At 43.3% G+C, this 24,347-nt stretch overlaps 1 protein-coding gene across 5 annotated transcripts; it reads left to right on the forward strand.

Moving 5' to 3' along the window:
* The first annotated feature begins 228 nt into the window (after nucleotides 1-228).
* On the forward strand, nucleotides 229-22,908 carry mid1 (midline 1). 5 transcript variants are annotated; one of them, XM_037239191.1, is made up of 10 exons: nucleotides 229-376; nucleotides 15,470-16,191; nucleotides 18,714-18,809; nucleotides 19,789-19,896; nucleotides 20,197-20,345; nucleotides 20,419-20,546; nucleotides 21,097-21,240; nucleotides 21,464-21,625; nucleotides 21,699-21,906; nucleotides 22,180-22,908. In XM_037239191.1, the coding sequence occupies exons 2-10, from the start codon at nucleotides 15,526-15,528 to the stop codon at nucleotides 22,526-22,528; spliced, it is 2,010 nt and encodes a 669-aa protein (XP_037095086.1). In that variant the 5' UTR covers nucleotides 229-376; nucleotides 15,470-15,525; the 3' UTR covers nucleotides 22,529-22,908. The 5 variants fall into 5 exon arrangements, with proteins under 5 accessions (XP_037095086.1, XP_037095090.1, XP_037095089.1 ...); XM_037239195.1 differs by lacking the exon at nucleotides 229-376 and adding an exon at nucleotides 4,648-4,731; XM_037239194.1 differs by lacking the exon at nucleotides 229-376 and adding an exon at nucleotides 7,955-8,087.
* The last annotated feature ends 1,439 nt before the right edge of the window (nucleotides 22,909-24,347 follow it).

A 24,347-nucleotide genomic window follows, 5' to 3' on the forward strand; every position in this document is an offset into this window, starting at 1 on the left:
CTCTCCTCCCCGGAGGCTCTTTGTGCTCCTGTGTAAACCTGCAGCAGAGATGACAGCCAAGTATGTAGGAGCACACACACACACACACACGCACACACACACACACACACACACACACACACACACACACACACACACACACACACACACACACACACACACACACACACACACACACACACACACACACACACACACGCGCACACCAATAATGGGAGTGTACAAGAGCAGAGGCAGAACACCTTCCACCTCTTGCCTCCTGCCTTGTTTACCTCCGGGAATTACAGCAGCTGCCGCCTAACTCGCCTGCACTCTCTCAGCTCTCAATCCACCAGGGAGGAACACTTACTGTAGCACCGCAGCCATGGGGAAGCAGGTAAGATCTGATTGTGTGTGTGTGAGAGAGAGAGAGGGAGGGAGGGGGGGTGCAGTGAGAGAGAGTGAAATACCCACTGGCAGCAAGTTTATACAAATTAAGAGCAGGTCTTTTATCTCCACTTTACAGACTAGCCAAGCTAGTGAGGCTGAGGTGACTGTGAGGGCATAAATCCTCATGCATAAACCCAAATACAGCTGCAGCCCCCACTTCAAGTCTTTTTATATCCCCTAATACTTGGATGCTAATTTATGGAAATGATGACAGCCCACATAAACACTTTAGATGCATTGATGCACAACCACTCTGGTGGCGCCGCTGTGGTTTGAAAAGGTGCGGCAAAGTATTTATCGTTAGAGGTGTGTGGGGGTGGCGGGACGATTTGGAGGATGTTGAGGTCGGATGTGTCAACTTAAAAAAAAAAAAAACAAGCTCAGGCTTGTTTGTATTTTTGTTCATTTCTGACATGCACGCCAAACTACAGCATTAGTTCATAGAAGTTTGGTTTGATCTGATTCATGCAAAATCGTGTTGGATGCAAAAGTGAATGATAATGTGATTTCAACTGATTATGATTATGACTTGTTGGAATGGATGTGATTTTGAATTGCCTCAATGAGTTGTGGAAGATACAAAAAAAATAAGTTATACACATACAAATCCTGACAGAAAATTAAGAATGTCAACTACTCTTTCAATTGAGAAAGTTTCAAATGCTAAGATGCTATCCATCGGTATGCTAACATATAACCTCAAAGCAAGTTGAAATGGATTTGAGACCTTATGAATTGTCAAGAAGCTTTGTTTTGTTTTGTGTGCTCATGTGTCAGAAATTCAATATTATGCAAAATAACCATGAAGTATTTTGCTTCTCTTTTTTTGTTATTCAGCATCTGCTTTTGCTGCTTCGACTCCACCTCCCCTACCTCTGTTTTTATGACTTTTCTTGATTCTTGGCAGAATCCTCGCTAGCTCTGGAATTATATTTATAAGATACGCTATATACACTCACGACTTACTCCATTGGGGTACACCTGCACAATCAAGCGTAGACCTCCGCTAAAGGTGGAAAGATTTCGGTTTGCACATCAACTCGCAATATCTTTCCGAGTTTCAGGTAGGAATATGAAATAAACATAAAACTAAAGTTACATCATTAGTATACATTGGATGTCGAAATAGAGTTTTCCAATATTCCACCCCATTGTGGGTGTAGTGGAGCGAAGACGGCTCATTTGAATACACAATCATTTGCATGACTTTGCCATTTTTAATCTAATGTTTCTATCTCACGTTCCTAAATTCCAATTAAAGGACGAAAAGGGTCTCCATCAGCAGCTGTCGGCTCTCTTGGCTGCTTGTTTTGACAAGGGCGGGAGGGGACGCTCGTTCGCCCTCATTGTCCGAGCCAATAAGTGCGGATGGAAACGAAGCGCCCGTGTGCGTGCGTGATAGCCGAAGCGCCAGCTGTCCGGCTCCAGAACATTCTTTTATCAATGACACCGCTGCTGCAAGAGCTCATGGTTAATCCATTTGAAATGCCAGATAATTCCTCACAGGCCGAGGCCAAGGTGTCCCGAACGGCCTTGAAGGAATAGTTTGTCGCCTTGGAGACGGTGTTTGTTTATGTTTGTACGTACAGGGACAATTCATAACACATCATGTCACCTTTAAGACGCCACCAAATAAGACATACGGCTTTTTTCAAACTCCGATGTTGCCGCCTCAATTGGCAACATCTGGACTTGTGCCTTCGGACATCACTGCTCTTTTTATGCGTTTATGCGGAACACACCAGATGTTCGCGCCGCTCTCTTTCAGTTGTTGGAGGTTTTGGAGGACAGCCTCACTTCCTCTCCCGCAAACATCGGTCACACGCAATAGCGGCTCTCATAAGTTAACCATAATTGACGCCATATACAACATAAGATATGAATATAGTGAGGTAACTTTCAAATTTGAGAATGCATTGCAAAAATATTTGGGCCTTTCAGTGAGCACTCCACAAATGTTTGTGGGATTTTTACAAATTGTAATAATAGAACTTTTTGTTAATTTTTCCTAAATGTCTCAGATTAGGTTTGATCTCCCCCAATTCAGATTTGTTTTGTTTTTGTGGAACAAATTAACTATATATGTTTAAATATGACAAATACAATAAGTTGTTGTATTAAAGATATGAAAGAATTATTACAAAAATAAAATTATTTCAAAAGGCCTGAAAGGTTAGTTTGGAATGTAAAAATACGTTATTCATGTTTAATAATATATAACACTAAATACAATTATTTTATTAATTATTTTAATTTAATTGATTATAATTATTTGAAGGTACAATGTCTATAATCATAGAATATAACAATAATAAAAAACAAAGTCTTATGTTGTGTTTTTGATTTCTAAATCTACTTTTGCATTTAAATTTGGATTTAAAGTGTAGAGTCATTTGCGATAATCACAAGTAATTGTGGATGCATTTCTTTCTCACTGCCTGGCCTTCCCTATCGACTTATGCGATGACTTCATCTCTCCTGCGGTTGCAGTCACGATAAAGGCATCCCTCTTCTTCTTGATCTCTTTTAAACACCCCTGAGAAACTGCTGGAACCAATTAGAAAGTTCTCCCAGCAGCAAAGAATGCGGCAGGCGCCTTTCAAAAAGAATCCCTCTTCGTTTTTTTGTTTTTTGTCTTTCCCCCATTGCGGTTCCAAAAGCTGAGTTGTCAAGCAGTGGAATAATACATCCAAGTCACTTTCACTCTAATTAAGCGTACAACTGCTTTTTCTTGCTCGTCCAAACAAAATGCGTGCTTTGACCTTGTTTGTGTCTCCCTTTGCTCTCTGTGACAGTCTTGTAAATGCAATTCAATCTGACCATGATGGCCTATAATAAAACCAAGTACATCTGCCGCAGACCCCTTTTTAAGGAAAATCCTTCACATAAATAGATTTATCAACACTGCCCGGGCCCTATTACTGGATTTATACCTGGGTTTTCTTCGTGCCAGCAGTTCATAAAAACTAATGTACTGAGTGGGATGACACAAAGACGACTTAACTGTGAGACATGTAAATTTGTGATGCATGAACGGGAGCAACCCATTTTATTTTAGAGCAGATTTAATTGTTTTTGGTCTCACATTTATGTTGAATTACTCAAGACAAAATAATATGCTTTAGGCATGAGTGGTGGAGGACTATCACTTACTGCTGGATGACAGCTAAGTTGTTCAAATTTCAAAACAAACTTCCCATAGGGACTCATGTAAAGTGAATTCATGTGCCTCACAGGCTTCAACTTGATTGACTTAAAAAAAAAAAAAAAAGACTTTAAAAAACAAACGTGAACCTTGACAACAACCGTTTTCCCACCGTCCTTCGAATGTGACGTCTCACATATGAATGCTTATCCATTCTTTAAAAGTTGTCTTTTGAGGGATATTTTTCCGGAACATTTTGGTTTAACTCCAAATTGTGTTACATTTGGGGCCTTTGACTTTGGATGTTGCACTGTATCACCCACAGCAGCGCACGTCTCCTCTCTCGCTAGCTGAAGGCAGCTTTAATGCCATCAAAGCGCCTCGCTGCCGCCGCATGTCGCTCGCTGGCGGGGAAAAGTCAATTACAGTGTGTGTGTGTAAATTGGCTCGGCTTTGATCGCCCTCATTTATTTCGGATTGTTTGCTTTGATTGCGTCTTGTGGATGCCGAGCCCCACCTTCCCTCCAGAGGGAGGAAAGCAATTAAAATGTTGAACCTGCGTCGCCGAGGAGGAGGGCGCGTCTCGGTCTCATTACTTATTGTCAAGACGAGGGGGGCGGCTCCCGTTAAACGCCCGGCGTCTTGCCTTGAAAAGACACCCTTGATAGCTAAAAGTCAATTAGGCGTCTGAGCATGTGCGAGATCGCCTCTTTCCTCCACTCCCGCCCACCCCCCACCCTCTAATGATGATGGAGTTCCCCATATGATGCACACATGCGACAGCGCAGGCCCAGCCCTGGAGACCGATCCCATCTGTTTACCAGGTTTATGCATCCCCCCGCTTCCCCCTCCTCCCTGCAATAGCTTTATGTTCCCATTTGCTACCCCTTTGTCTTACCCGTGGGGAAGGGTGGGGGAAGGGTGGGGTGGGGTTTAGGGGGACAGAATCCACGGGGGCAAGTCCTGCGGAAGTGACGGTTCCAAGGCCATATTTTCCGCTTGCATGAGCCTCCGGCTGTGGCCCGAGGCAGGTTCAGGGTGGGGCGTGGAGGGCGTGTGCGTGTTTTGTTCAGTCTGACATCCATGTGCTCTTGGAGTCGGTGCTGAAGCTGAGGCCGCGCATCACTTCCTCTGTGGATCACGCACATCACAGTACAGTAAGTCAGGCTTCCTTTTTGGCTCGGGAAAGTTGTTATTTAGTGTGTGGCTGCGCGGTTGTGCTCAATTCAATGTGACTCAGCCCGCTTGATGTAATGCGCTCCGTATGTATGGTGCAAAAGTCAAGTTATGTTGTTTCACTGGAGAAGGCTGGAGGCCTTCATTTGCATTGTTGGGAATACTATTAAAGAATGTTAGCGGTATCTGATAAATATAATTGACTTCAATGCTGAATTTCTGATGATAACAGACGGACTGGACGGAATAAAGAGGGATGCGCACGACATTGTGGAGCTACCATTATTGCTACTTGCATTGACTGACTGTTCTCCAAAACATTGATTAATCGAGTCATCAGATAAAAAGTTTTCACGAACAAGCGTGAAAGTGTTCATGTGATGTGTAATGAGTTTTGTAAGTTGTGCTGTAGTATCTGTGACTCTGGGTGTGTATGGCTTTAAAAGGCGGGGCCTGGCCTGGTGAGTGACGTGGGTGTCCGTGAATAAGAGCATAGAGCTGAATGGTTGTTAATTCCTTGTGCCTATCCTTAACACTTTGTTTGTGGTCTTAGCACAAACAAAGCAAAAGACTAACTGTTGTTCTCCAAAATATTTGCAAATAGTCAAATCCCTCTTAGGTGCTGCTGTTTTGGTTAACCAGAAGAGTGTGAATAGTTGTTTGTCTAGAATTGCCCTGAGATTGGGTATGTAAGTCAGCTGGGATTGGCTCCAGATCCCCGCAAGCCTAAACAGGATGAGTGGTGTAGATAATGAATGGATGAGTGGACTTGCACAAACAGCCATGATGACCTTGCCAAAATATGGCCTCCGCTACGATTGCCACATGCTGTGGCACTTTCCCCCCCCAAAATTCTAATCTAGTTTATTTCATGTTAGTCTAATTCCTATTTTTGGATGTTTCTCGTGTTTGCATTTGCATTTTTGAAGGCAACCTTTGTACATTTGGAAAAGTGCAACACATATTGCGTTTGCTTTGCATTGTGTGTGAGCATGTATCTTGTAGTTATCAGAGGCCTGTCTGACCCCTTGTGAGAGCTTCATTTCTACTTAACCCACATAGATCAAAGTTCACGTAGCTTCGTATTTGCTCTTTTAAAATCATATTTTTCTTCAGTTTCTTTCTGATCTGGTTTTCTGGCCTCCTTCCAGTCTTCATGTGCCAACTGGCAAGCGCAGCATTTTGCTTCAGGCTGCGAGTGGCCTTATTTAAGATCTATGAATATTCATTTGTTTTCAACACTTTGACAGCCGTGTTATTTATTGATTAGGGAGTATTCTTATGACTGTTTCTCCGTCTTTATAGGGCTTATAATAACAAGCGTGTCAGCGCTCTGATTGCAGAAGACGGTATTGTTTTTGTCAGCTTCGCAACCTCTGGATTTGATTATGAGTGAAAATATGAGGCTCTGAGCTCGCCCACAGTGAGTCTAAGAAAGAAAAATTGATTTTGTCTGTGTGGAGACTTGATCAAATGTGACACAGTCAATGTTAAATGTTTGGTTGCGCAGGGTAGATCATATTTGTTTTGGTTTGGACTCGTAATTGTTGCTTGGACGCAGGAATGCACAAGAATAAAAGTTCTCCAGCCAGACAAACCTGGCGTTGGACCACAGCGGGTGAAATGGGGACAGCTCCCAAAACCGCAAAATACCAGTAGAAGCAAAAATTTTTTATTTGAATCCAAAACGGAAGGTGACTTTGGGTTGACCTCGGTCGTAGCGAGGTATTTTGACCTCCTCGGGTTCCCCTCTGGCCTCCGTGCTCCAAATGTAAATGTCAGCGCTCTTATTGCACTTTATTGCACCGAGATGAATCTGCCGATGAGATTTTCTTGCCAGTCGTTTCTTCACAGACAATTTATGGATGTTTATAGCTGCGGGGCGGCAACGGTGACACTTTCAAGTCAATTTTCTGCCTGTAAATTATTGGTGGGGGTGACATGAATGAGAAGTGACGTAATGCATGCGGGGTTGTTTTTATATTGCCAAATTAATAGGGCATCAACCACTTAGGGAGGAAAAACGACAGCATTCTTTCCACCAAGCTTCTCGGTTCAGTTAGGTATGGTAGCCATGTGTTTTTGGTCATTTCTATCGGAGAACAACTTTAACCATCCAAACCGATCAATCCTCTATTTACGATGGATTTTCGATCGTGGTGATGTTCTTGCGACAAGAAAATCCAATAAAACCTCCGGCAAACCTTCGCGATGAACGAACAACGACTCTATCGTACATTTTGCTGTTTTTACTAACAGTCGCAAATGTTCATCTCCTCGTGGCTTTAAATGTCGCACTTGTAGTCAATGGCACTATTTGAGGAAATACAAAATTGCTACTTTTACAAAAAAAAAAACTTTTTCCATCACAGTGCCATCTGCTGGATCTGAAGTTGCATTGCTCCATTTGTTTGTGTTTCTGCTACCCCTGCTGCTTTGAAATCCACAAACGTGCTAGGACACTTAAGGAGTCACATCACCAGAGGCCCTTAATTCATTCATTGTTTCCGCGGGGGGGCGGAGTTTCATTGCGGTCACTGGGATCCGAGCGACCCCTCTTCAGGTATTGTGCTACTCCCTAAAAGTGTCTTTACAAACATGTTCTAGCCAGTTCAAATTGGCCCGGGATGCTGCAGGGAGGCTGCCATTGACAGACAGCGGGAGTCTGCGGCGAGAAACAAACAGGCCGCCGCGACGGAGCGCAAAGGTCCGCCGGTGAAAAGCTCAGAGTGGCATTTGGCTTCGGCTCCAGGATGCGTCGTCGCTCTCGCTTCAACGCCATGGCAACGGGAGCTTTATGTTCTCTGCTCTCGCTGCCCCTGCTGAGTGTAGAGACCGTGCTAAAAACCACTAAAAGACGAATTGACATTTTTACTCACTAGTCCCTGTTTAGCGCATACAAGTCTATTATAAATGTTGGCGCAGGAGGTTCAGCTGCCCCCCCCCTTGCCCACTCATCCCATCTATCATGTTGAGTCCCCCAATGGCCAATTCTTGCTCCTCATCTCCACGTGTGATTGACAGCCTCCCACGGGAAGGAGGTCCTTTTAACGTGTTCTCATGGGATAAAGTTAATGATCTCGGCCAACAAAATAATCGGCCAAAAAAACAAAACAAGAAAAAAGCCTGAGAAGTCTGGTTGAAGCATTTGGAGCGGTCCTGACTTCGTTGAGAGAGGATTAGAGGCAGTGTGAGGAGGCTTTTTTGGCAGGGGGAGATAGAGCTGAGACTGAGGAGGCAGTTTGCGCATAGAGGAAGTCTCGAGAGGCAAGCTGGTGTTTTATGAGAGGGAATCACTTTTCTGTGCTCATCTGTGGCCTGGCCGACTCACAATCAGGTAAGGGACCGTCTCGTTTTTCTACTGAGTGTCCCAGTTTTCCTCCGTCACGTTGACCTTTTGCACTCCGCCGCCGTCATCATCATGCTAGCGGTTAATTTACGAAACTGACGCAGTGCCATAACATTGCTCAAAAATCGCACTTGTTTTGAGTGCACTCACTTATGTTTTCATACTTCCATCGACCCCGAGGGCTGCGTTTGGATTTTATTACACGACACTCCCGGCCGCCGTGACAAGGTCGTTCTGAGTTGTTCCGTCCTAATTCCGAAAGTTACAAAGGGGGTAGGGAGGGGGGAATCGTGCACAGGCTCCAAGCCAGAGTTGAAAACTTCTCCAAACACCATCTCCCTGCCAGTCTTGTTTGACTTGGGTATTTTAATTGCACGCCGCCAAGACATGGCAATCGGCTGCCAACAACTGGAGACAAGTTTCAGACAGTATGTCTCTGCTGTAATGGATCCCTGCCTGCTCTGATTACAGTGGGAAACATACACGGGCCGGCTGATGGATAAAATCCATCTTCTAAATCATTTGCGCTTTGTATCACGTGTAGACTGACCGACAAAGATTAAATGGTGGAAACGATCGATCACTGGTCTATTATGTTTGACAGACTAACTCCCGCCAAAAAGAATGCCTGACGTAAAGTAACTGTGTGCTATCTGGCAAAACTGACATGGCCAACAAAGAGAAGGATGTGATGATCGATAACTAAATCTGCATGTAATGATTGATATTCCTGACCAAGGAAGAGGCAGATGGACCCAGTGCTGGGTTAGCTATTAGTTTTCATTTTTAACCAAGCAGTTTTAAGAGTGTGTAAACTGACTCATAAATCATAGGTGTCAAACCCGAGGCCTGAAGGCCAGATCTGGCACGTGATATTATTTGATGTGGTCGTCACATTTCACCATTTTCAAACTTTTCAATACAATTTCCCCAGATTTAATCAGACTGCTGCTTATTTCTTTTGTGTTATATTAGTGCTTTTTTAATTTTTTCATCACTAATGTTAACACAACAGCAACATAAACCCATATGGCTCCCTCCTCCGTCACTCATGAATACAGATTGCCCCGTACAAGGTCACAGAGCGCTCAGGTCACTTGACAATTGGTAGAGAGGCGTGGCTCATCCAGGACGGCAATCAATCGCAGAGCCACATCGCTTTCAATCAATAATAAGTTAATCAACATCAACGACATCCGGCGGCTTTTATAGATCAGACTGTACTCGAATCCAAATGAGATGCCTATCGGGCCTATCATTGCTGTCACAGTCACACAAATGTCAGTGCCGACCTGAAATGTTTTAATGGATGGATTCTTCAGATGAAATAATCCCTCACTAGGCCTCAGTGTGCCTGAAATTGTTACCAAATTTTTCCAAGTGTCTGTGTCCTGGTGAAAATGTGTTTTATTTTTACTGGAACACAAAATGTGAACATATAAACAACTTTACAGTGATAAATTACATTAGACGTTCCAACACATCAAGTCCTATTATTTCAAATGATAAAATACTAGTGTCAGCTGTCTGCCGATCAGGCTCAGCGACTCAAGTACCCTATAATTTCCGAGTGCAACGATCAAGGCGATAAATACTTTGCAATTTCAAGTCTATCATCAGTGTCACAGTACATGTTGAGACAAATGCACCCCCCCCACCCCCCCCTGCACTCAAAGCTGATGTCGATTTGCTTTATTTGAATATGACACAAACATGCTTGTGGAGAGTTATGGCTTCTTTCCACGCTCTGCCCCCTCCTCTCTACTATTGGCCGGCGCTGCGATTCTCAGGCCTGCGTGCCTAAAAGCGGGCTGACACATCGAGAGGCTGGCTGGAAACTTTCGATCCGCCCGCTTGTCAGCGGAGGCCGGATAGTCACGGAAGAGGAGTGGACAAAGTTCACGCAGCCATTCACTCCGTCTCTGCTCTATGTGTGTGTGAGACTCCCTTGCAGCTCTCTTCCTTGCTTATTGATGGATGCCATCATGACTTGGGTAAGTTGTTTGTGTGCATGCATGTAAACATTGAGTCATCATCAGCTCAAACAGGTTTGGGCCGGCTCGCCTTTACTGATTCCTTGGTGTGTTTTTGATCGGAATGTTTCCCAAAGGGACGCGGATGACTAATCGGGAAGGCTGATGGGGGAATTTTGCAGCATCAAAGCACGACGGAACTTTTCCACCCAGTCAAAGCATCTATTTGTGGAGCGGCATGCTTGTTAAAAAGAGCACATGCATACGGAACTGGAGCTTGTAAATATGTGAGAACTTCCCCGTCTGTTAGTGACCACCATAAAAGTTCCTTTATGGCTTTTATTACAAGAGCCTTTCATGCATTACCTGCTAAATGTCGCTCACTGAAAAGTCACTTTTGATTGACACGATGAGGGTTGCCTAAATTATTCCATGCGTGCATCGAACAATTTACATGCTTGACATGAACGCAAGTTGGTACGCAAGCTTTGTCCTGCTAATTGCTTACTTATCTTGTTTGTGTGAGGAGGAATGTTTGACATCTTCCCACGGGAGTGTGTTGTTCCCTTTGATGGCCTCTTGGACAGGCGTTGCCGTGGAAACGCATGTGGGTGTTCTTTAAGGAGTGGATATTAAGGTCACAATTTGTGGAATCTGAAAGATTGCAGACCACCACGGGTGCAACGGAGAAGTAGTGGTTGGTTAGCACGTCTGGTCACAATTTTGAGATTCTTGGTTTGAATCTTTGTGTTGTAGGTTTGGTTCATTAAAGACTCTTAAAAGAAAGATTAGCTTTGTAAGACAGTATTACGAGAAAATATTTTGGTTTTGACATTTTTGGGATGCTTAGACGTTTGAAGTGGAATTCGGAAATTGGAATTAAGCAGAAAAATCCGAGTATGGCTATTTTGCCACTTTCTGTCAATTGATTCAAAAGATGGATGACTCTTGCTGGCTCCAATGTTTATTACAGTACTTTACATTTGAACAATATTGCCACATCTGTGTAAAAGCCCAGAGCTATCAAATCAACATGCCAAAGAAACGAATGACTCCAGGACTGCAATGTGGTTTAATAAATCCCCGCGTATTATAGCAATCCGCAAATATCGCGCCAATGGATCCCTTGTGGTAGTACTCCTCCGCTCTTGTCTGACTTTTGGACCAGGGTCACCAGCCAATTGAAGTTGGATCTAAACATTTCATAGCTAAATGTCAAATCCTGCACTGCAGGGTCTACAATAGTTGTAGTTATTAAATGAGCCACACAGTGGTGCACTGTGACTATTTTCCGCATGGTAACCCTTGCTGATGTTTGCTTTCTCCAAATTGAAGTGTGTTGCTGTAACAAAAACAACAGGTTGGAAGTCTCATTGTTTAAAAAAAAAAAAAAAAATGTTCCTTATGGTCTGGTGCACACGTGGTGTTTTCCTCACTGCTGGCACGTGCCAAGTCACACTCAGGAAATTTGTGCAGTTGACCTCAACTACAAGCAAGGAATGTAGACAAAGATTGTTTGGATATAAAATTAAAAATAGAACCCACGGTGTTAGGATTTTTCCTATATTATATTTGTAATTTTGTTTATACATTGTTTGCAGTGACTTGGAACAGGGCATCCAAAAATAACTGGATAATGACTTTAAAGACATTATAGTGTATTTATTTTTACTTTAGCACTATTTGCACTGGAATGGAATGTGTGTTGCTGTTTTTTAGTTTGAACCATGCTTGTAATGTAACTTTTTTTTAAAACCTATGTTTACATATCACAAATTCCATGGACGTTAAGTGGAAAGCATTCAAGTGTTCTTTAAGTTTCACTTGCAATTTGAAAACATGACCTTTCGTGTCTTGTTTTGAGATTGTTGGAGATGTAAATTCCTGGTATGCACGTGTGCCGACTCTCGAGTTGTTTTCGCACCAATTTTCTCTTACCAGAACCACCACAAAAAGTTAAGAGTAGTTTGCTTTCAACAAAGAAACTGATATAGGCTTTTGTTTGCTTGTCGATGCGTTGGCACTTTTATCCACACCCATGGTTTCCATGGCAACGTTTCATGCAAGTGCTTGAACCCCAATTGTAAATTCTGGTTGAATAGATTTTGCAAATTTGGAGTAGCATCCAATAGTGGCAACAATGAGGCGGACCGGTCAGGAAGCAGGAAGTGTGCGTCTAATCTCAGCATTGCGTCGGGGAGCAGATCAGGGTACATTTGTCGCTCTAATGAAGCGCTTTGCCGGGCTAAAGCCGTAAATCACATTATAGGCCTGAGCGGGCCGCGGCGGAGCGTGGCGGCTTCGTGGTGCACCGGCAGGACCGCGGGTTGGTCACGGCCGCGCTCATTACCTGTAATGACGTTAGGTGTCTTCCCCGGAAAAAAAAAAGTGGCTGCGAAGCGCTATGCTTTGCGGCTGTCATTAATGGCTGATAAAAGGCCGCGTCCAAACGGATTAGAAAGTGCTTGAGCGAGAAATTGTCTCCCTATTTTTTGACATTGTCGTCGTTTGATCTCTAAACGAGCCATTACTTGCTCATCAAATCAACGTGCCGGTGATAAGTTCATTTCTTGACAAAGCTTCACGCGTTTGCGCCGAGCGGTGCGTAACTACTGCGATGGCAGTCACGCTTAATTGTATGTCAAAACGTATTAGCATTATCATTGAAGCAAAAATAATTTCACCTTAAAAAAGCAGATTCAAACTTAAGCCGTTTTTTTTTTTAATTATGCCGGTTTGACACTGGAACGGCCTTGCTTGACCTTGACTGCTTGCTTTACCGTTTTTTGGTGCCGTATGGTTCGTCGGTCGACCGGGTCCGAATGAGGTTGTGATGTCACTGCCTTCTGATTGGGCGACAGAACTAGACAGGTATAAGGTATGCCTGCCCTGAACTTGTTGCCAACCAATCACAGGGCATACTGAATAGTCACAAACAAGCATTTTCGTATGTTTTTTTTGAAATGTGGTGGGAAGCCGCAGTTCCGGGAGAAATCCTAACCGAAATTCGAACCCACAAACTCTCAACTGTAGACCGTGGATGAAAGAGATTAAGTCAAAGGCCCATTCGTCATTCCCAGGGAATGTCACTAAGATTCCCATGTCGGTTTCCCAGAACTACTTAGGTTTTGTTTGAATTTAGCGTAGCTTTTAATATCAACTGAGAGAGTGTGTGTACATATGTGTGTGTGTGTTTTGAAGCCGGAAGAGGAGTCACTCAGGGGACAGTCGATGAGTGGCGGAGGCATGGCAAGCTGACGGCAAGCTCCACTTGAAGGCCGACTGGGATGTGGCAGATGATGTCATGTCATGTCAGCTTTGGCTCGGTGTCGATCACCGGGGGAGAGTTTAGATGTTGCAAGTCACCGGCATTGTGTTTCCGAGCCATTTGTTTCGGTTGTTACGCCGCTCCGGATTGTCCTTCGGATTTGTTGGACATCTCAGAGTTTGCCGGGTGGATCACGGGGGAGTTTTGTCAGACTTTTTGTCGGCGTGACTCATGTGCTTGTCTACACCTCCCTGGTGAATAGCACAACATTGCATGGAGTTTGATGTGAAGCAGTTATGATGCAAGCAAAACGCAGTCCTCTGACTGTATGAAAACGTTTGTAATTGTAGTGCACAGTATTTATTTATTTTGTTGGAGTTTGCCTCAGTTTCTTCTCTGAGTCCAATTGAATGAAATTCTTGATCTTGTTCTTCTTGTTCTTCTCCTTGTTCTTCTCCTTCTTCTTCCTCTTCTTTTTGTTCCTTTTCTTCTCCTTGTACCTTTTCCTCTTCTCAGTTTTCTTTTTCTCAGTCTTCTTCTCCTTCTTCCGCTTCTTCTTGTTCCTCTTTTTGCTCCTTTTCTTCTTGTTCCTTTTCTTCTTCTTAGTCTTCTTCTTGTTCTTCTTTGTGATTGGATTCTCTCTATATTAACTGCAGAGTTCCTGGAAGAATTTTTGTCCTCATCTCCGTTTGACACAGCATTGCATTGTTGTGCAAAGGTCAAAGGGACACCAACCGACCCACACAAAGGAAAGCATGACACTGATATGAGCTGCTATCACATAAAAGTAACCTTTTTAGCTTATGGGCTGAGCCCCTCTCTTTCTCACTCTCGCTTACTTTCGCTCATGCACGTACACGCACGCACGCACACAATAACACAGACGCACACGCTCCTCTTCCAGTATCGGCCATCCCTCCGGCTGTAGGTGGAGCTGGAGCTTTCCTGGAATTGTCGGGCAACTTTTCCTGTTGTGCTGGCTCCGGTCTCGCTCAATCAGCTCTGCGGTGGGATTCAGGGGAATGTCGGTCTCGGGAGTCACAGCCGTGCTTCCCAGCCTGCCGACGATGCCTCCTCCGCTCTGGTGGATGTGATTTTTTTTCTCCCCGTTGTGGTCAAAGGTCTTCTTCCTTCTGCAGAAATGAATCGGCGGTGCGAAACGGGGCGGAATCCATCGGTGGGTCAATGGCAAAGTGTTGCACAGATTTGTGGTGTTTTTGGGGAAATTTCTAATCCGGCATGTGTTTGTTATAGAGTTGTTATATTTTCTGTATTTGGGCAGCAGAAAACAGTTTGGTGAGACTCCGTTACGCCACTTTTTATTCTGTAAGACCTAAATTGAAGTTATTGATCGGATGGCATGTCACCAGAGCTTCAGCTTCCGCTATACGCATGAAAGTGACATCACCAGTTTAACAATCCCACACTTGTCCACTCATGTGTGCGTTTGTGCGTTAAAGGAAGCAACATGCTCCGAGGTAAATGCTGTCTACTTCCCCACTAACACAAGCTTTTGAGTTCTTCACACATAATGAGCGGGTATGTCAAGGATTCACCCCCTGCCCGTGGAAATAGGGGTGGGGGTGTGTGAATGGTGGAAGGTCAGAGGGTGCGCTATGTCCACTCACAGCTGGGGTGTCTGACCCGGCCCGGGAACAAAGGAGTCAGTGTGTGTGATAGTGTGGAGCTCACGGAGGCCCGAGCCATCAGCAAAGGGGGCCAATCCGCTTCTGCTTGACTGAGCTGTCAGTCCCCGCCGCAGCATATGGTGAAGGATGAGAGGGGTGAAAGTACTTTAGCCGAGCCAAATTAAAAAGGCTGATGATCCAGTTAAATGGCAGGAAGGCAGATGTGTTGCCGTGTTAGACACCGGCGGCAAAGTTCTGCCTTTAAAATGGGAACAATGCACGCTTGTCGGTAGTAATGTATTTTAAAGTACAATACAATGCAAACAATATAAAAGTGCAAACCGAACAAATCCATCCATTTTCTGAACCGCCTTCCCTCAATAAGGTTTTCAGATTTGGGTTACTTTAGGGTTGTTTGTCACAATGACACATGTAAATCATCATGTCCGAAGTTTGAAGTCATCGTAATGTCTAAATATGAGCGTTCCTGTCTGTGTGCAGATAGCTGAGCGGCTTCCCTGGATTTCGCTGCCCTCTCCTCTTAGTTTGGCTTGAAGATGGAAACATTGGAGTCGGAGCTGACATGCCCAATTTGTTTGGAGCTCTTTGAAGACCCGCTTCTCCTGCCTTGCGCTCACAGCCTTTGTTCCAACTGCGCCCACCGCATCCTGGTGTCGCACTGCACCCCCAGCGAGCCCGTCCAGTCCATCCGCGCCTTCCAGTGCCCCACCTGCCGCTATGTCATCAACCTCAACCAACGAGGCCTAGAGGGACTCAAGCGCAACGTCACCCTGCAGAACATCATCGACCGCTACCAGAAGGCTTCTCTCAGCGGACCCAACTCGCCCAGCCAGCCCCGGCGGGAGCGAGCAACCCCAGAAGGCGGCGCCATGACGCAGCCTGGAGATCGGGTGCAGTGTCAGTTCTGCGAGCAGGAACCGCCCCATGAAGCCGTGAAGACCTGCGTTACCTGCGAGGTGTCCTACTGCGACGACTGCCTCAAGGCCACCCACCCCAACAAGAAGCCTTTCACGGGCCACCGCCTCGTGGAGCCCCTGCTGGACTCCCACATGCGAGGGGTCATGTGCGTGGAGCACGAGGACGAAAAGGTCAACATGTACTGTTTGACGGACGAGCAGTTGATTTGCGCCTTGTGCAAGCTGGTCGGACGACACAGGGACCACCAAGTCGCCGGTCTGGGAGACCGATACGACAAACTCAAGGTGAGGCGCCTTTTAATCCCTAAAAATACATTTGACACACAGGAAGTCGATTTTCCCGCTTTATTTATTTGCCGTGCAAAGTTTTTTTTCAAATACATTTCACGGGTAAATATTTTTGCTCACGGCAAATGAATATTTTCATGGTAGCATATTGTTATGACAAATTATTGTCTTAATGGCACCGTATATTTTTAAAACTTAATACATCACGTTCATTGCTAAGCAGTGTTTAATGGCAAAATGCTATATGAGTTTGTTTTCATTTAAAAAATTCACACAATAAATTTAGTTAACAATCTAAGAACTTTTTTTTTTATAAGTACTTATCATTATAAATTGGTTTCAGTGTAAAATTTACTCAAAAAAATGTTACTCTCTTCAAAGTGTTCATTTATTTCTCTTTGCTCATAGTGGGAAGAAGCAGACTCGTTTTGGAGTAAAATGTGCTCTATGTAATTTACCGTGTAGTGTTTTTATGATAAAATGCATTAACGCATTTGCTTGTCACAATCAATTTTAAATTGTTTTCTTTTTGCAAATATTGTTTTCAAAAATAACTAAATGGCATATTTTCATAGCAAACTATTGTTTCCAAAACAAAATATTACAGTAAATTTCCAAAATATAGTATTTTTTGCATATGGAGTATTTTCATGATAAAATATCAAGTTTGCATTGAAAAAAACAGGATCATTTTTCGGATCAAAATAAATAAGGGGTTTCTCTGCAGCATTTCCGCCATGTTTATTGTTGCCGTACTTGCCATCTTTTCAGAATGTGACACTTCGCTGCGGGGGTTCAGCTGTTAGAGCTGATGCACTCCCCGACCCTGTCTTTTTTTTTTTTTAAATGTCAAAGCTTCATACACTCACCAGACACGTGGTACGCATATAAGTAATGAGATCCATGCCAAGATCTTCAAAAGCATTCTTGTCTTTACCATTTTGATTGACCCTGGCAGCAAAGACTTTATGGAGTCCAGCTTATCAGATTTTTCAGATGTACCTAATGTTGTGTCCGGTGTACATGTGCAGGCCACTGTGTTCAAATCCATCACTTAATGAAGACAATGGCAAAAAATTCCACATGTTGATACGAGATAAAATTCCAGAGCAGGACGGACGCACATCAGGCCACATAGGAAGGAAGACCAGCCGCAGTGAAGGTGTGGACCACAAAATGTGGACAAAAAAGAGAAAGATTTTTTCCGCTCATCAGAACAAAATGATTTTAGGAAAAGAGATGTCCATATCGGACGGCTGTTCAAACAAAATGAAGGAATTGCATTTACCGGGGAGGACGTATTGCCGGCTCACTAGGAAGAGGATATGCTCGGGCTCACTCTCCTTGCCGTGTTTTTCTATTGGCTGCCCTTCTCTATGTTTATTTGAATTGCAAGATACTTCCACTTGACATTTCGGCTCAGATGTTGGAAACAATCAGCATCACTTTGATGGATATTGCTATTTTCCCATATTCACCTTTTCTCGCTGCAACTCAGCGTCTTGAATGGCTTTTCGAATCCTTTCCCTCTTACGCATGAATAAATCATATGTATTGAATATAAAGCCCATTTCAGCTCACTCTCACCTGCGCTGAAGGCATAATGTGCATTTCAGCGCTGCTTTTTCTCCACTTATTCATTTTCTGCCGTATGCTTTTAAACAACATGAGCACACCTGCACTAGCTGATGGTAGCCAATGCAAAAATAATTCATTTTTTTTGACTGACAATGTCAAAGTGACTTAGTTGTACATCTGGCGCCATCCATTTCCTAAAGTGCTTGTTCTCATTAGGGTCACATGGGTGAGAGGCGGTGGACTGGTTGCCACTTCGTGCACATAAATTAAGCGCCCTAGAATAAAACTATGTCACGGATGACAAACATTGAGATTACTGTCTATGCCCGAGAGGTGAGTCGCTTCTAAAAAATTAACATGATTTTGAGGTGTCCGTTGAGTTCATTTCTCGTTGATACTGAGCAGCGAGGACGGATCTTAGTTTTACGTCACTACGATCTTCCATCCAATTCTTACGCAATTCTTCTCAGTCTAGTTTCATCTTAATCCTCAGGTGTCTATTTAAACACTTATCACGCCGTCTGCAAGTCGCACCTTATTACCATTTGAATCTTACTGTACAATATATCGCTCCATTTAGTTTTATGTAATGACACATCATAAATCTTTAATTCAGCGGCGATAATGTATCATAATGGGAGAGTCGTTATGGCAGCCAATTACAGCCAAGATATGAAGTTGGAGACAGAAGCCTTTGATCGCAGGCGGTGATTAAAAGGGCCGGGGTTTAGTTAGACAGATGCTCGGATAAGCTTCACGGCCTCAGCAGGCGGCGTGATGGCTTCTTTGGCACGTCGTATACCAATCAGCGGCCATTCCTGTTCTCTCTCTCGCTTAACTCTGCTCCAGCATTTATTGCATTCAAAGCGTAGTATGGGGCCAGAGTGTAATTAAATATTCTCTTTAATGCTGTTGGTTTCTGTGGCTTTTTTTTCTCCCAGCATGCCTTGGACACCAACCTTAGCAATCTCATCAAGAGGACCAGTGAGTTGGAAACTCTGATGGGCAAACTCATCCAGACGTGCCAACACGTGGAGGTGAGGCTATTAGCGGTCAGGAAATGGTGGCTTTACATCATCATCAAACACTCATTAGCCTGTAAATCCATAATTATCGCCTTCTAGGGCTCGATGCTTGAGGTGAGCATTTTATTTTCAGTTACAGATAGTTAGTCTGTCAGTCAGTGAGTCAGTCAAACGGTTTGAATCAGTCATAAGAAGAGAAATTAGAGGAGAAAAACAAAAGAGATCATAGTTTTTGATTTTTTTTTTGCGTACTTTGGGAAAATGTAATGTAATTATTGGCATTGATTGGGAACAATTAAAAGTTTGAATTGGTAAAAAAAAATTGAAATTAGAGGAGAAAAACAACAAATCTAATTTTTGAATAGACTTTCCATGTCATCATTCTATTGAGAAGAATATTGCTGCCCACTTGTGCAAAAGTGGAGCTCTACTTGCTTGCACTATACTGCATCTCATCGGTGTCAAACTCAAGGCCCGGGGGCCACATACGGCCCGCCACATCATTTCATGTGGCCCGCAAAGACAAATTGTGCATCATCTTGTGTCAATACAAATTGTCCTCACTTTAAAAAAAAAAAAAAAAAAAGATATTGCTGGCAATTTTTATCACCATTCATCCTTTTAAAACATTTGAACAGTTTAGTCCCTGATTTCAAAACTAATTAGCAGCAACTAGCAAACCAGTTGAAAGTGACTAAACAATGCCTCTGCTGGTTGAAAAGTAGCGCACTCCAGTTTGCCCCAGATACCTGAAGACAATATTAATTGACAATAAATTCCACACGAGTGCGTAAACAAGCAGTTTTGTTTATATTCATCTCCCTCGTGTTTACCTGAGCTTTGTTTCGCTGCACCGTGAAATCAAATTGCTTATTTGTAGTTTAAGTGAGTCAACCCTCTTGTGTGGGATTTGTATAGGCTTAAAGTACACTTTACTTGACGACACTCCATTACTGACTGGTGATTATCTGGACTTGTCTCCCGTGTCCAGATAAATGCATCCAGGCAAGAAAACAAGCTGCTGGAGGAGTGTGACCTCCTGATCAATATCATACAGCAGAGAAGGCAAATCATCGGTACCAAGATAAAAGAGGGAAAGGTACGGTTTGTCACTTTTTATATCTCGATAACCTCGATAACCCTTGCCGCTGAGATGTTGGAATTCAACAGTGGCGGCCATTGTTGTTGGAACGCTGTTGTAAAAGATGAAAATGGCTACAAAAGGCCAAATAAATACGAAAAAAAAGCACCAAGGTTGAACACAACCTTTGGTGTGATGGAAGCTCAAAGGCAGAAAATTGATCTTCCACACATGGCAGTTTTTTTTCCAATGCTATTTTCTATTCATTGTTACTGAGTAAGCCTCATTTTGGCGTATTTTTCACCAATCGATTCCCAGACGGTGCGCCTGAGGAAGCTGGCCCAGCAAATCAGCAGCTGCAAGCAATGCGTCGAGAGGTCCGCTTCGCTCATCGCTCAGGCCGACCACACTTTGAAAGAGACCGACCCCTCTCGCTTCCTTCAGTCAGCCAAAAGTGTCTGCGAGAGGTCAGTGGACAATGAGAGTAAAAAAGTTGATGAAAATTGCAGAGCCTGATTTGCCTTCTTTGACATCCTCCAGAGTCTCCATGGCAACGGCATCCTCACAGATCTTGCTACCGGAAATAAACCTGAATGACACATTTGATACTTTTGCTCTAGACTTCACAAAAGAGAAAAAAATGTTAGAGAGTTTGGATTATCTCACAGGTGAGTGTTTTTACTTTCGCTTGCTTTTATGTGGAGCCGCGTTTGTTTTGCTTAGCTTGATTAAAAACAATCGAGGTTGCTGGTTTTCCCAGTAGTTGGGGTTTTCTCAAACTGTTCATCTTCTTACCTCATTCCAAAAATATAATTGCGCTACCTAGTGGAGAAGTTGATGAATTACAGTTTTACCAATTAAAGAAATAATAAAAAATGGACAATCATTTTGTGAAAATGAAACAAAACCTCATCTCAGACTCTGTAATCAAACTTTGCCGGGAACTAAAAACAACACAAAAAAGGTCATATGCTCAAACAACAACAACAAATGTTTGTGTCTGTGAATTTAGCTGCCGGGTTAGTGACTTCATCTGAATTACACTTGTTAGGCGTTAAACAAATCACAAAGACCTGATGCTAATAAGTGGCGTCTAATCCCTGCGACAAATTGCTTTTTGTTTGCTATTTTTACCCCCGCGCAGAGCGAAGCCTTTGATGATAATCTCCAAACAACATTTGTCGTTGTTGTTCTGTTTTGTTTTCTTCCTTGTTGCAGCGCCAAATCCGCCAGTAATCCGTGAAGAATTATGCACGGCTTCGTACGACACCATCACGGTTCACTGGACGTCAGATGACGAATTCACTGTCGTGTCCTACGAACTGCAGTACGCCATCTTCACCAGCCACACCAATGTTGTCAGTAAGTCAATTTTTATTTATTTTTTTTGCTTGTTGATTGTGTTTGTCCTAATTTTGTTGTTGCTGTCAGTGTTCTCTTGATCACTTCTAAAAGTTTGATGACAAATTGTGTTCTAGTCATTCAATGCCTCCTTTCTGAGTGTAGCAGCGGAAAAATGTGAGGAGAATGTGAATGGGAATTAGATTGTTACTAGATTGCCTTCTGCCTTTCTTATGTTCTGCAGGTTTGTGCAATTCCGCTGACAGCTGGATGATTGTCCCAAACATCAAGCAAAATCACTACACAGTGCACGGGCTCCAATGTGGCACCAAGTACGTCTTCATCGTCAAAGCCATCAACCAGGCTGGAAACCGCAGCAGCGAACCGGGGAAGCTCAAGACCAACAGTCGGTCACTTTTCTAATATTTCCCCGGCCAAGATTCCCCGGCGTCAAAGCCCTTTGTCTCGATTTGTCCAAGGTCAACCGTTCAAGCTGGATCCAAAGTCCGCTCACCGAAAATTACGGGTGTCCCACGACAACCTGACTGTGGAGAGGGATGAGGCGTCGTCCAAAAAGAGTCACGGCCAGGACCGCTTCAGCAGCAACAGCAGCTACGGCGTCACCGGCAATGTTTACATCGACAGCGGCCGCCATTACTGGGAGGCTCTCATAGGAGGAAGCACATGGTGAATACTCGCAGTCCGGTTTAAAATCAAAATATGTCATTTGTAATTCAATGTTTTGTGTTGGGACAGTTAAGCAAAAAATAGCAACTAATTAAAACGGAATATTTTTCATGACAATGTTTTTGTTTGGAGGACAAGCAAAAATATAGGCATATGTTAGCTTAGCTGTTGCTGTTTCTTAACTCTGGACGTAGTATTGCTATATAATGTGCAGTGGAAAAGCAAAACTGTTATTCTAGTCATTCTTTTCTTTTCCTCTTTTCCATCATGGAGGTTCGCAGTGGGTATCGCCTACAAGTCGGCACCAAAACACGAGTGGGTGGGCAAGAACTCGGCCTCCTGGGTACTGTCCCGCTGTAACAACTCGTGGGTGGCCCGTCACAACAACAAGGAGAACCCCTTGGAGCCCTCGCCCCACCTTCGCCGACTCGGCGTCCTGCTCGACTACGACTCGGGATTTTTGTCGTTCTACGACGCCGTGGGCTCTCAACACTTGCACACGTTTGACATCCCCTTCGCACAGCCCGTCTGCCCCGTGTTCAACGTGTGGAACCGATGTCTCACTATCCTCACTGGACTGCCCATCCCAGACCATCTAGAGGGAAGCGAGTCGAGCAACTGACTCGCTGGACATTTTTTGTGGACGTTTTGATAGGCACAATAAATGACTGTTTGTTTCTCATGCAATCTTTTTAATAAGTTTAACAATTTGCGTTTCTGAAATTATTTTCAGGCATTTTACTTTGCACATGTATGTACATTATTCTGCTGGAGCATTTTTAAAGGGGATACCTACTGTTTTAAATGACTAAAATATTTTAAATAGGCTGCAATTTTTTTTACTTAATCTTAATTTGCGCATTTGTATCCATGTGATGGAAAAATGTTTTTTGAGGAATCATCATAGTTCGAACGTTGAGGGCTGTGTGATAAATCTCTATTTTTCAGCACTTTGAGGAGGAAAAAAAATGACTGTCACAATAAAATGTATTTCTAAGTCACTTTCGAAGTCAAAATGTTTTCATTTTTATTTTCTAGTTTCAATTAAATTTGAATAATTGAAGAAATTGTAAAGTATGAAAAAAAAAAAAACAGGCTTCAAAATCAGGGTGTCAAATTCTGTAGGCATGTCTCCTGAATGGGTGAAAACCAGCCGAGCAACTTTTTGTCTTCAGATCTTTCCAGCGTAAGATGACTTGGTATGACGTGGACAGCAACGACCCTGCCAGTGGCTGGCACCTTATGGTAACAGCAATTTTAATCATGTTTGTTGTTGTCAATCATGTGAATTCGCTAGGCTAATTAACATGATCAGCCATAGACTTTTTTGCACTTTTGCATTTTTTTCCATCCATTTTTTTACGTCCATCCATCCATCCATCCATCCATCCATCCATCCATCCATCCATCCATCCATCCATTCTCTGAACCGCTTTATCCTCACGAGGGTGGCGGGCGCGTTGGAGCCTACCCCAGCAATCTCTGATTAAAGCTTGGAAAAGCATTCATCACATTGCAGTCAAAAAGTGGGTAGGGAATAAAAACAGCAATGTGTGCGCGTGTGCGTGTGTGCACGTGTAATTTGACGTGATGTGCTCTGACGTGTATCTTTGTGCTGGTGTAACACAGCTTGAACTCTGCAGTGGCTCGTTTCCAGCAAAACGGATAAGCACACTGAACTCCACGTGACCTCCCCACGAGACCCCCGGCCGGCTTTTACAAGGTTGCCACCCGCATGCTTTGAGACCCTTCAACAAATGCTGCAGGCCATTATCGAACAATTATGAAAAATATGTACGCGTATGTTCACCGCCTTCATAATTTCTCCCCCAAATGAGTCAATTAGTGTAAAAGCATATACATATAAAAGAAAGCAAATTACCCATTATTACACAGCATCAAAAGTTTTTTTCAATTTAAAATAAGACATAATGTTCCTACTAATATTGTTTTCTTTTTCATCTCATCTTGTACGGAATATGTGATATGCTAAACTGCGCCTCAAAATGAAAACTGCACATTCACACACAGAAGAACAGCAGAAAATAGTCCTTAAAAATATGCCTCCAGGCTCCACTTATTCATTTGTATTTATGTAAGAGTTTTTCTCATGCATTTTTGGTCCCCAGCTTTGTTGTTGTAGAGATAAAATATACATAGACGAAACAGAAATGGGTTTGGAACAAGTAGAATGGAATTTAAAAAGAAAGACAACACAATGGCAGACTTTCATGTAAATCGATTTTGACTTCGTAAACTCACATGGTTCAATGTTATGTACGGCAAAAAAAGAGTTCGAGGTTTTGCATGTGCCTTTTCATATTTCATTCATGTCATATCCTCTACGCTATTTGTGCAGTGCGACCCCACCCAATTACAAAAATATTTGGACTTCCTCCAAAGAATTTTCAGATTTCCTAATGGTTCACCCAAGTCCCACC

The sequence above is a fragment of the Syngnathus acus genome, chromosome 21 (assembly GCF_901709675.1).
Source record: "Syngnathus acus chromosome 21, fSynAcu1.2, whole genome shotgun sequence".
Classification (NCBI taxonomy): domain Eukaryota; kingdom Metazoa; phylum Chordata; class Actinopteri; order Syngnathiformes; family Syngnathidae; genus Syngnathus; species Syngnathus acus.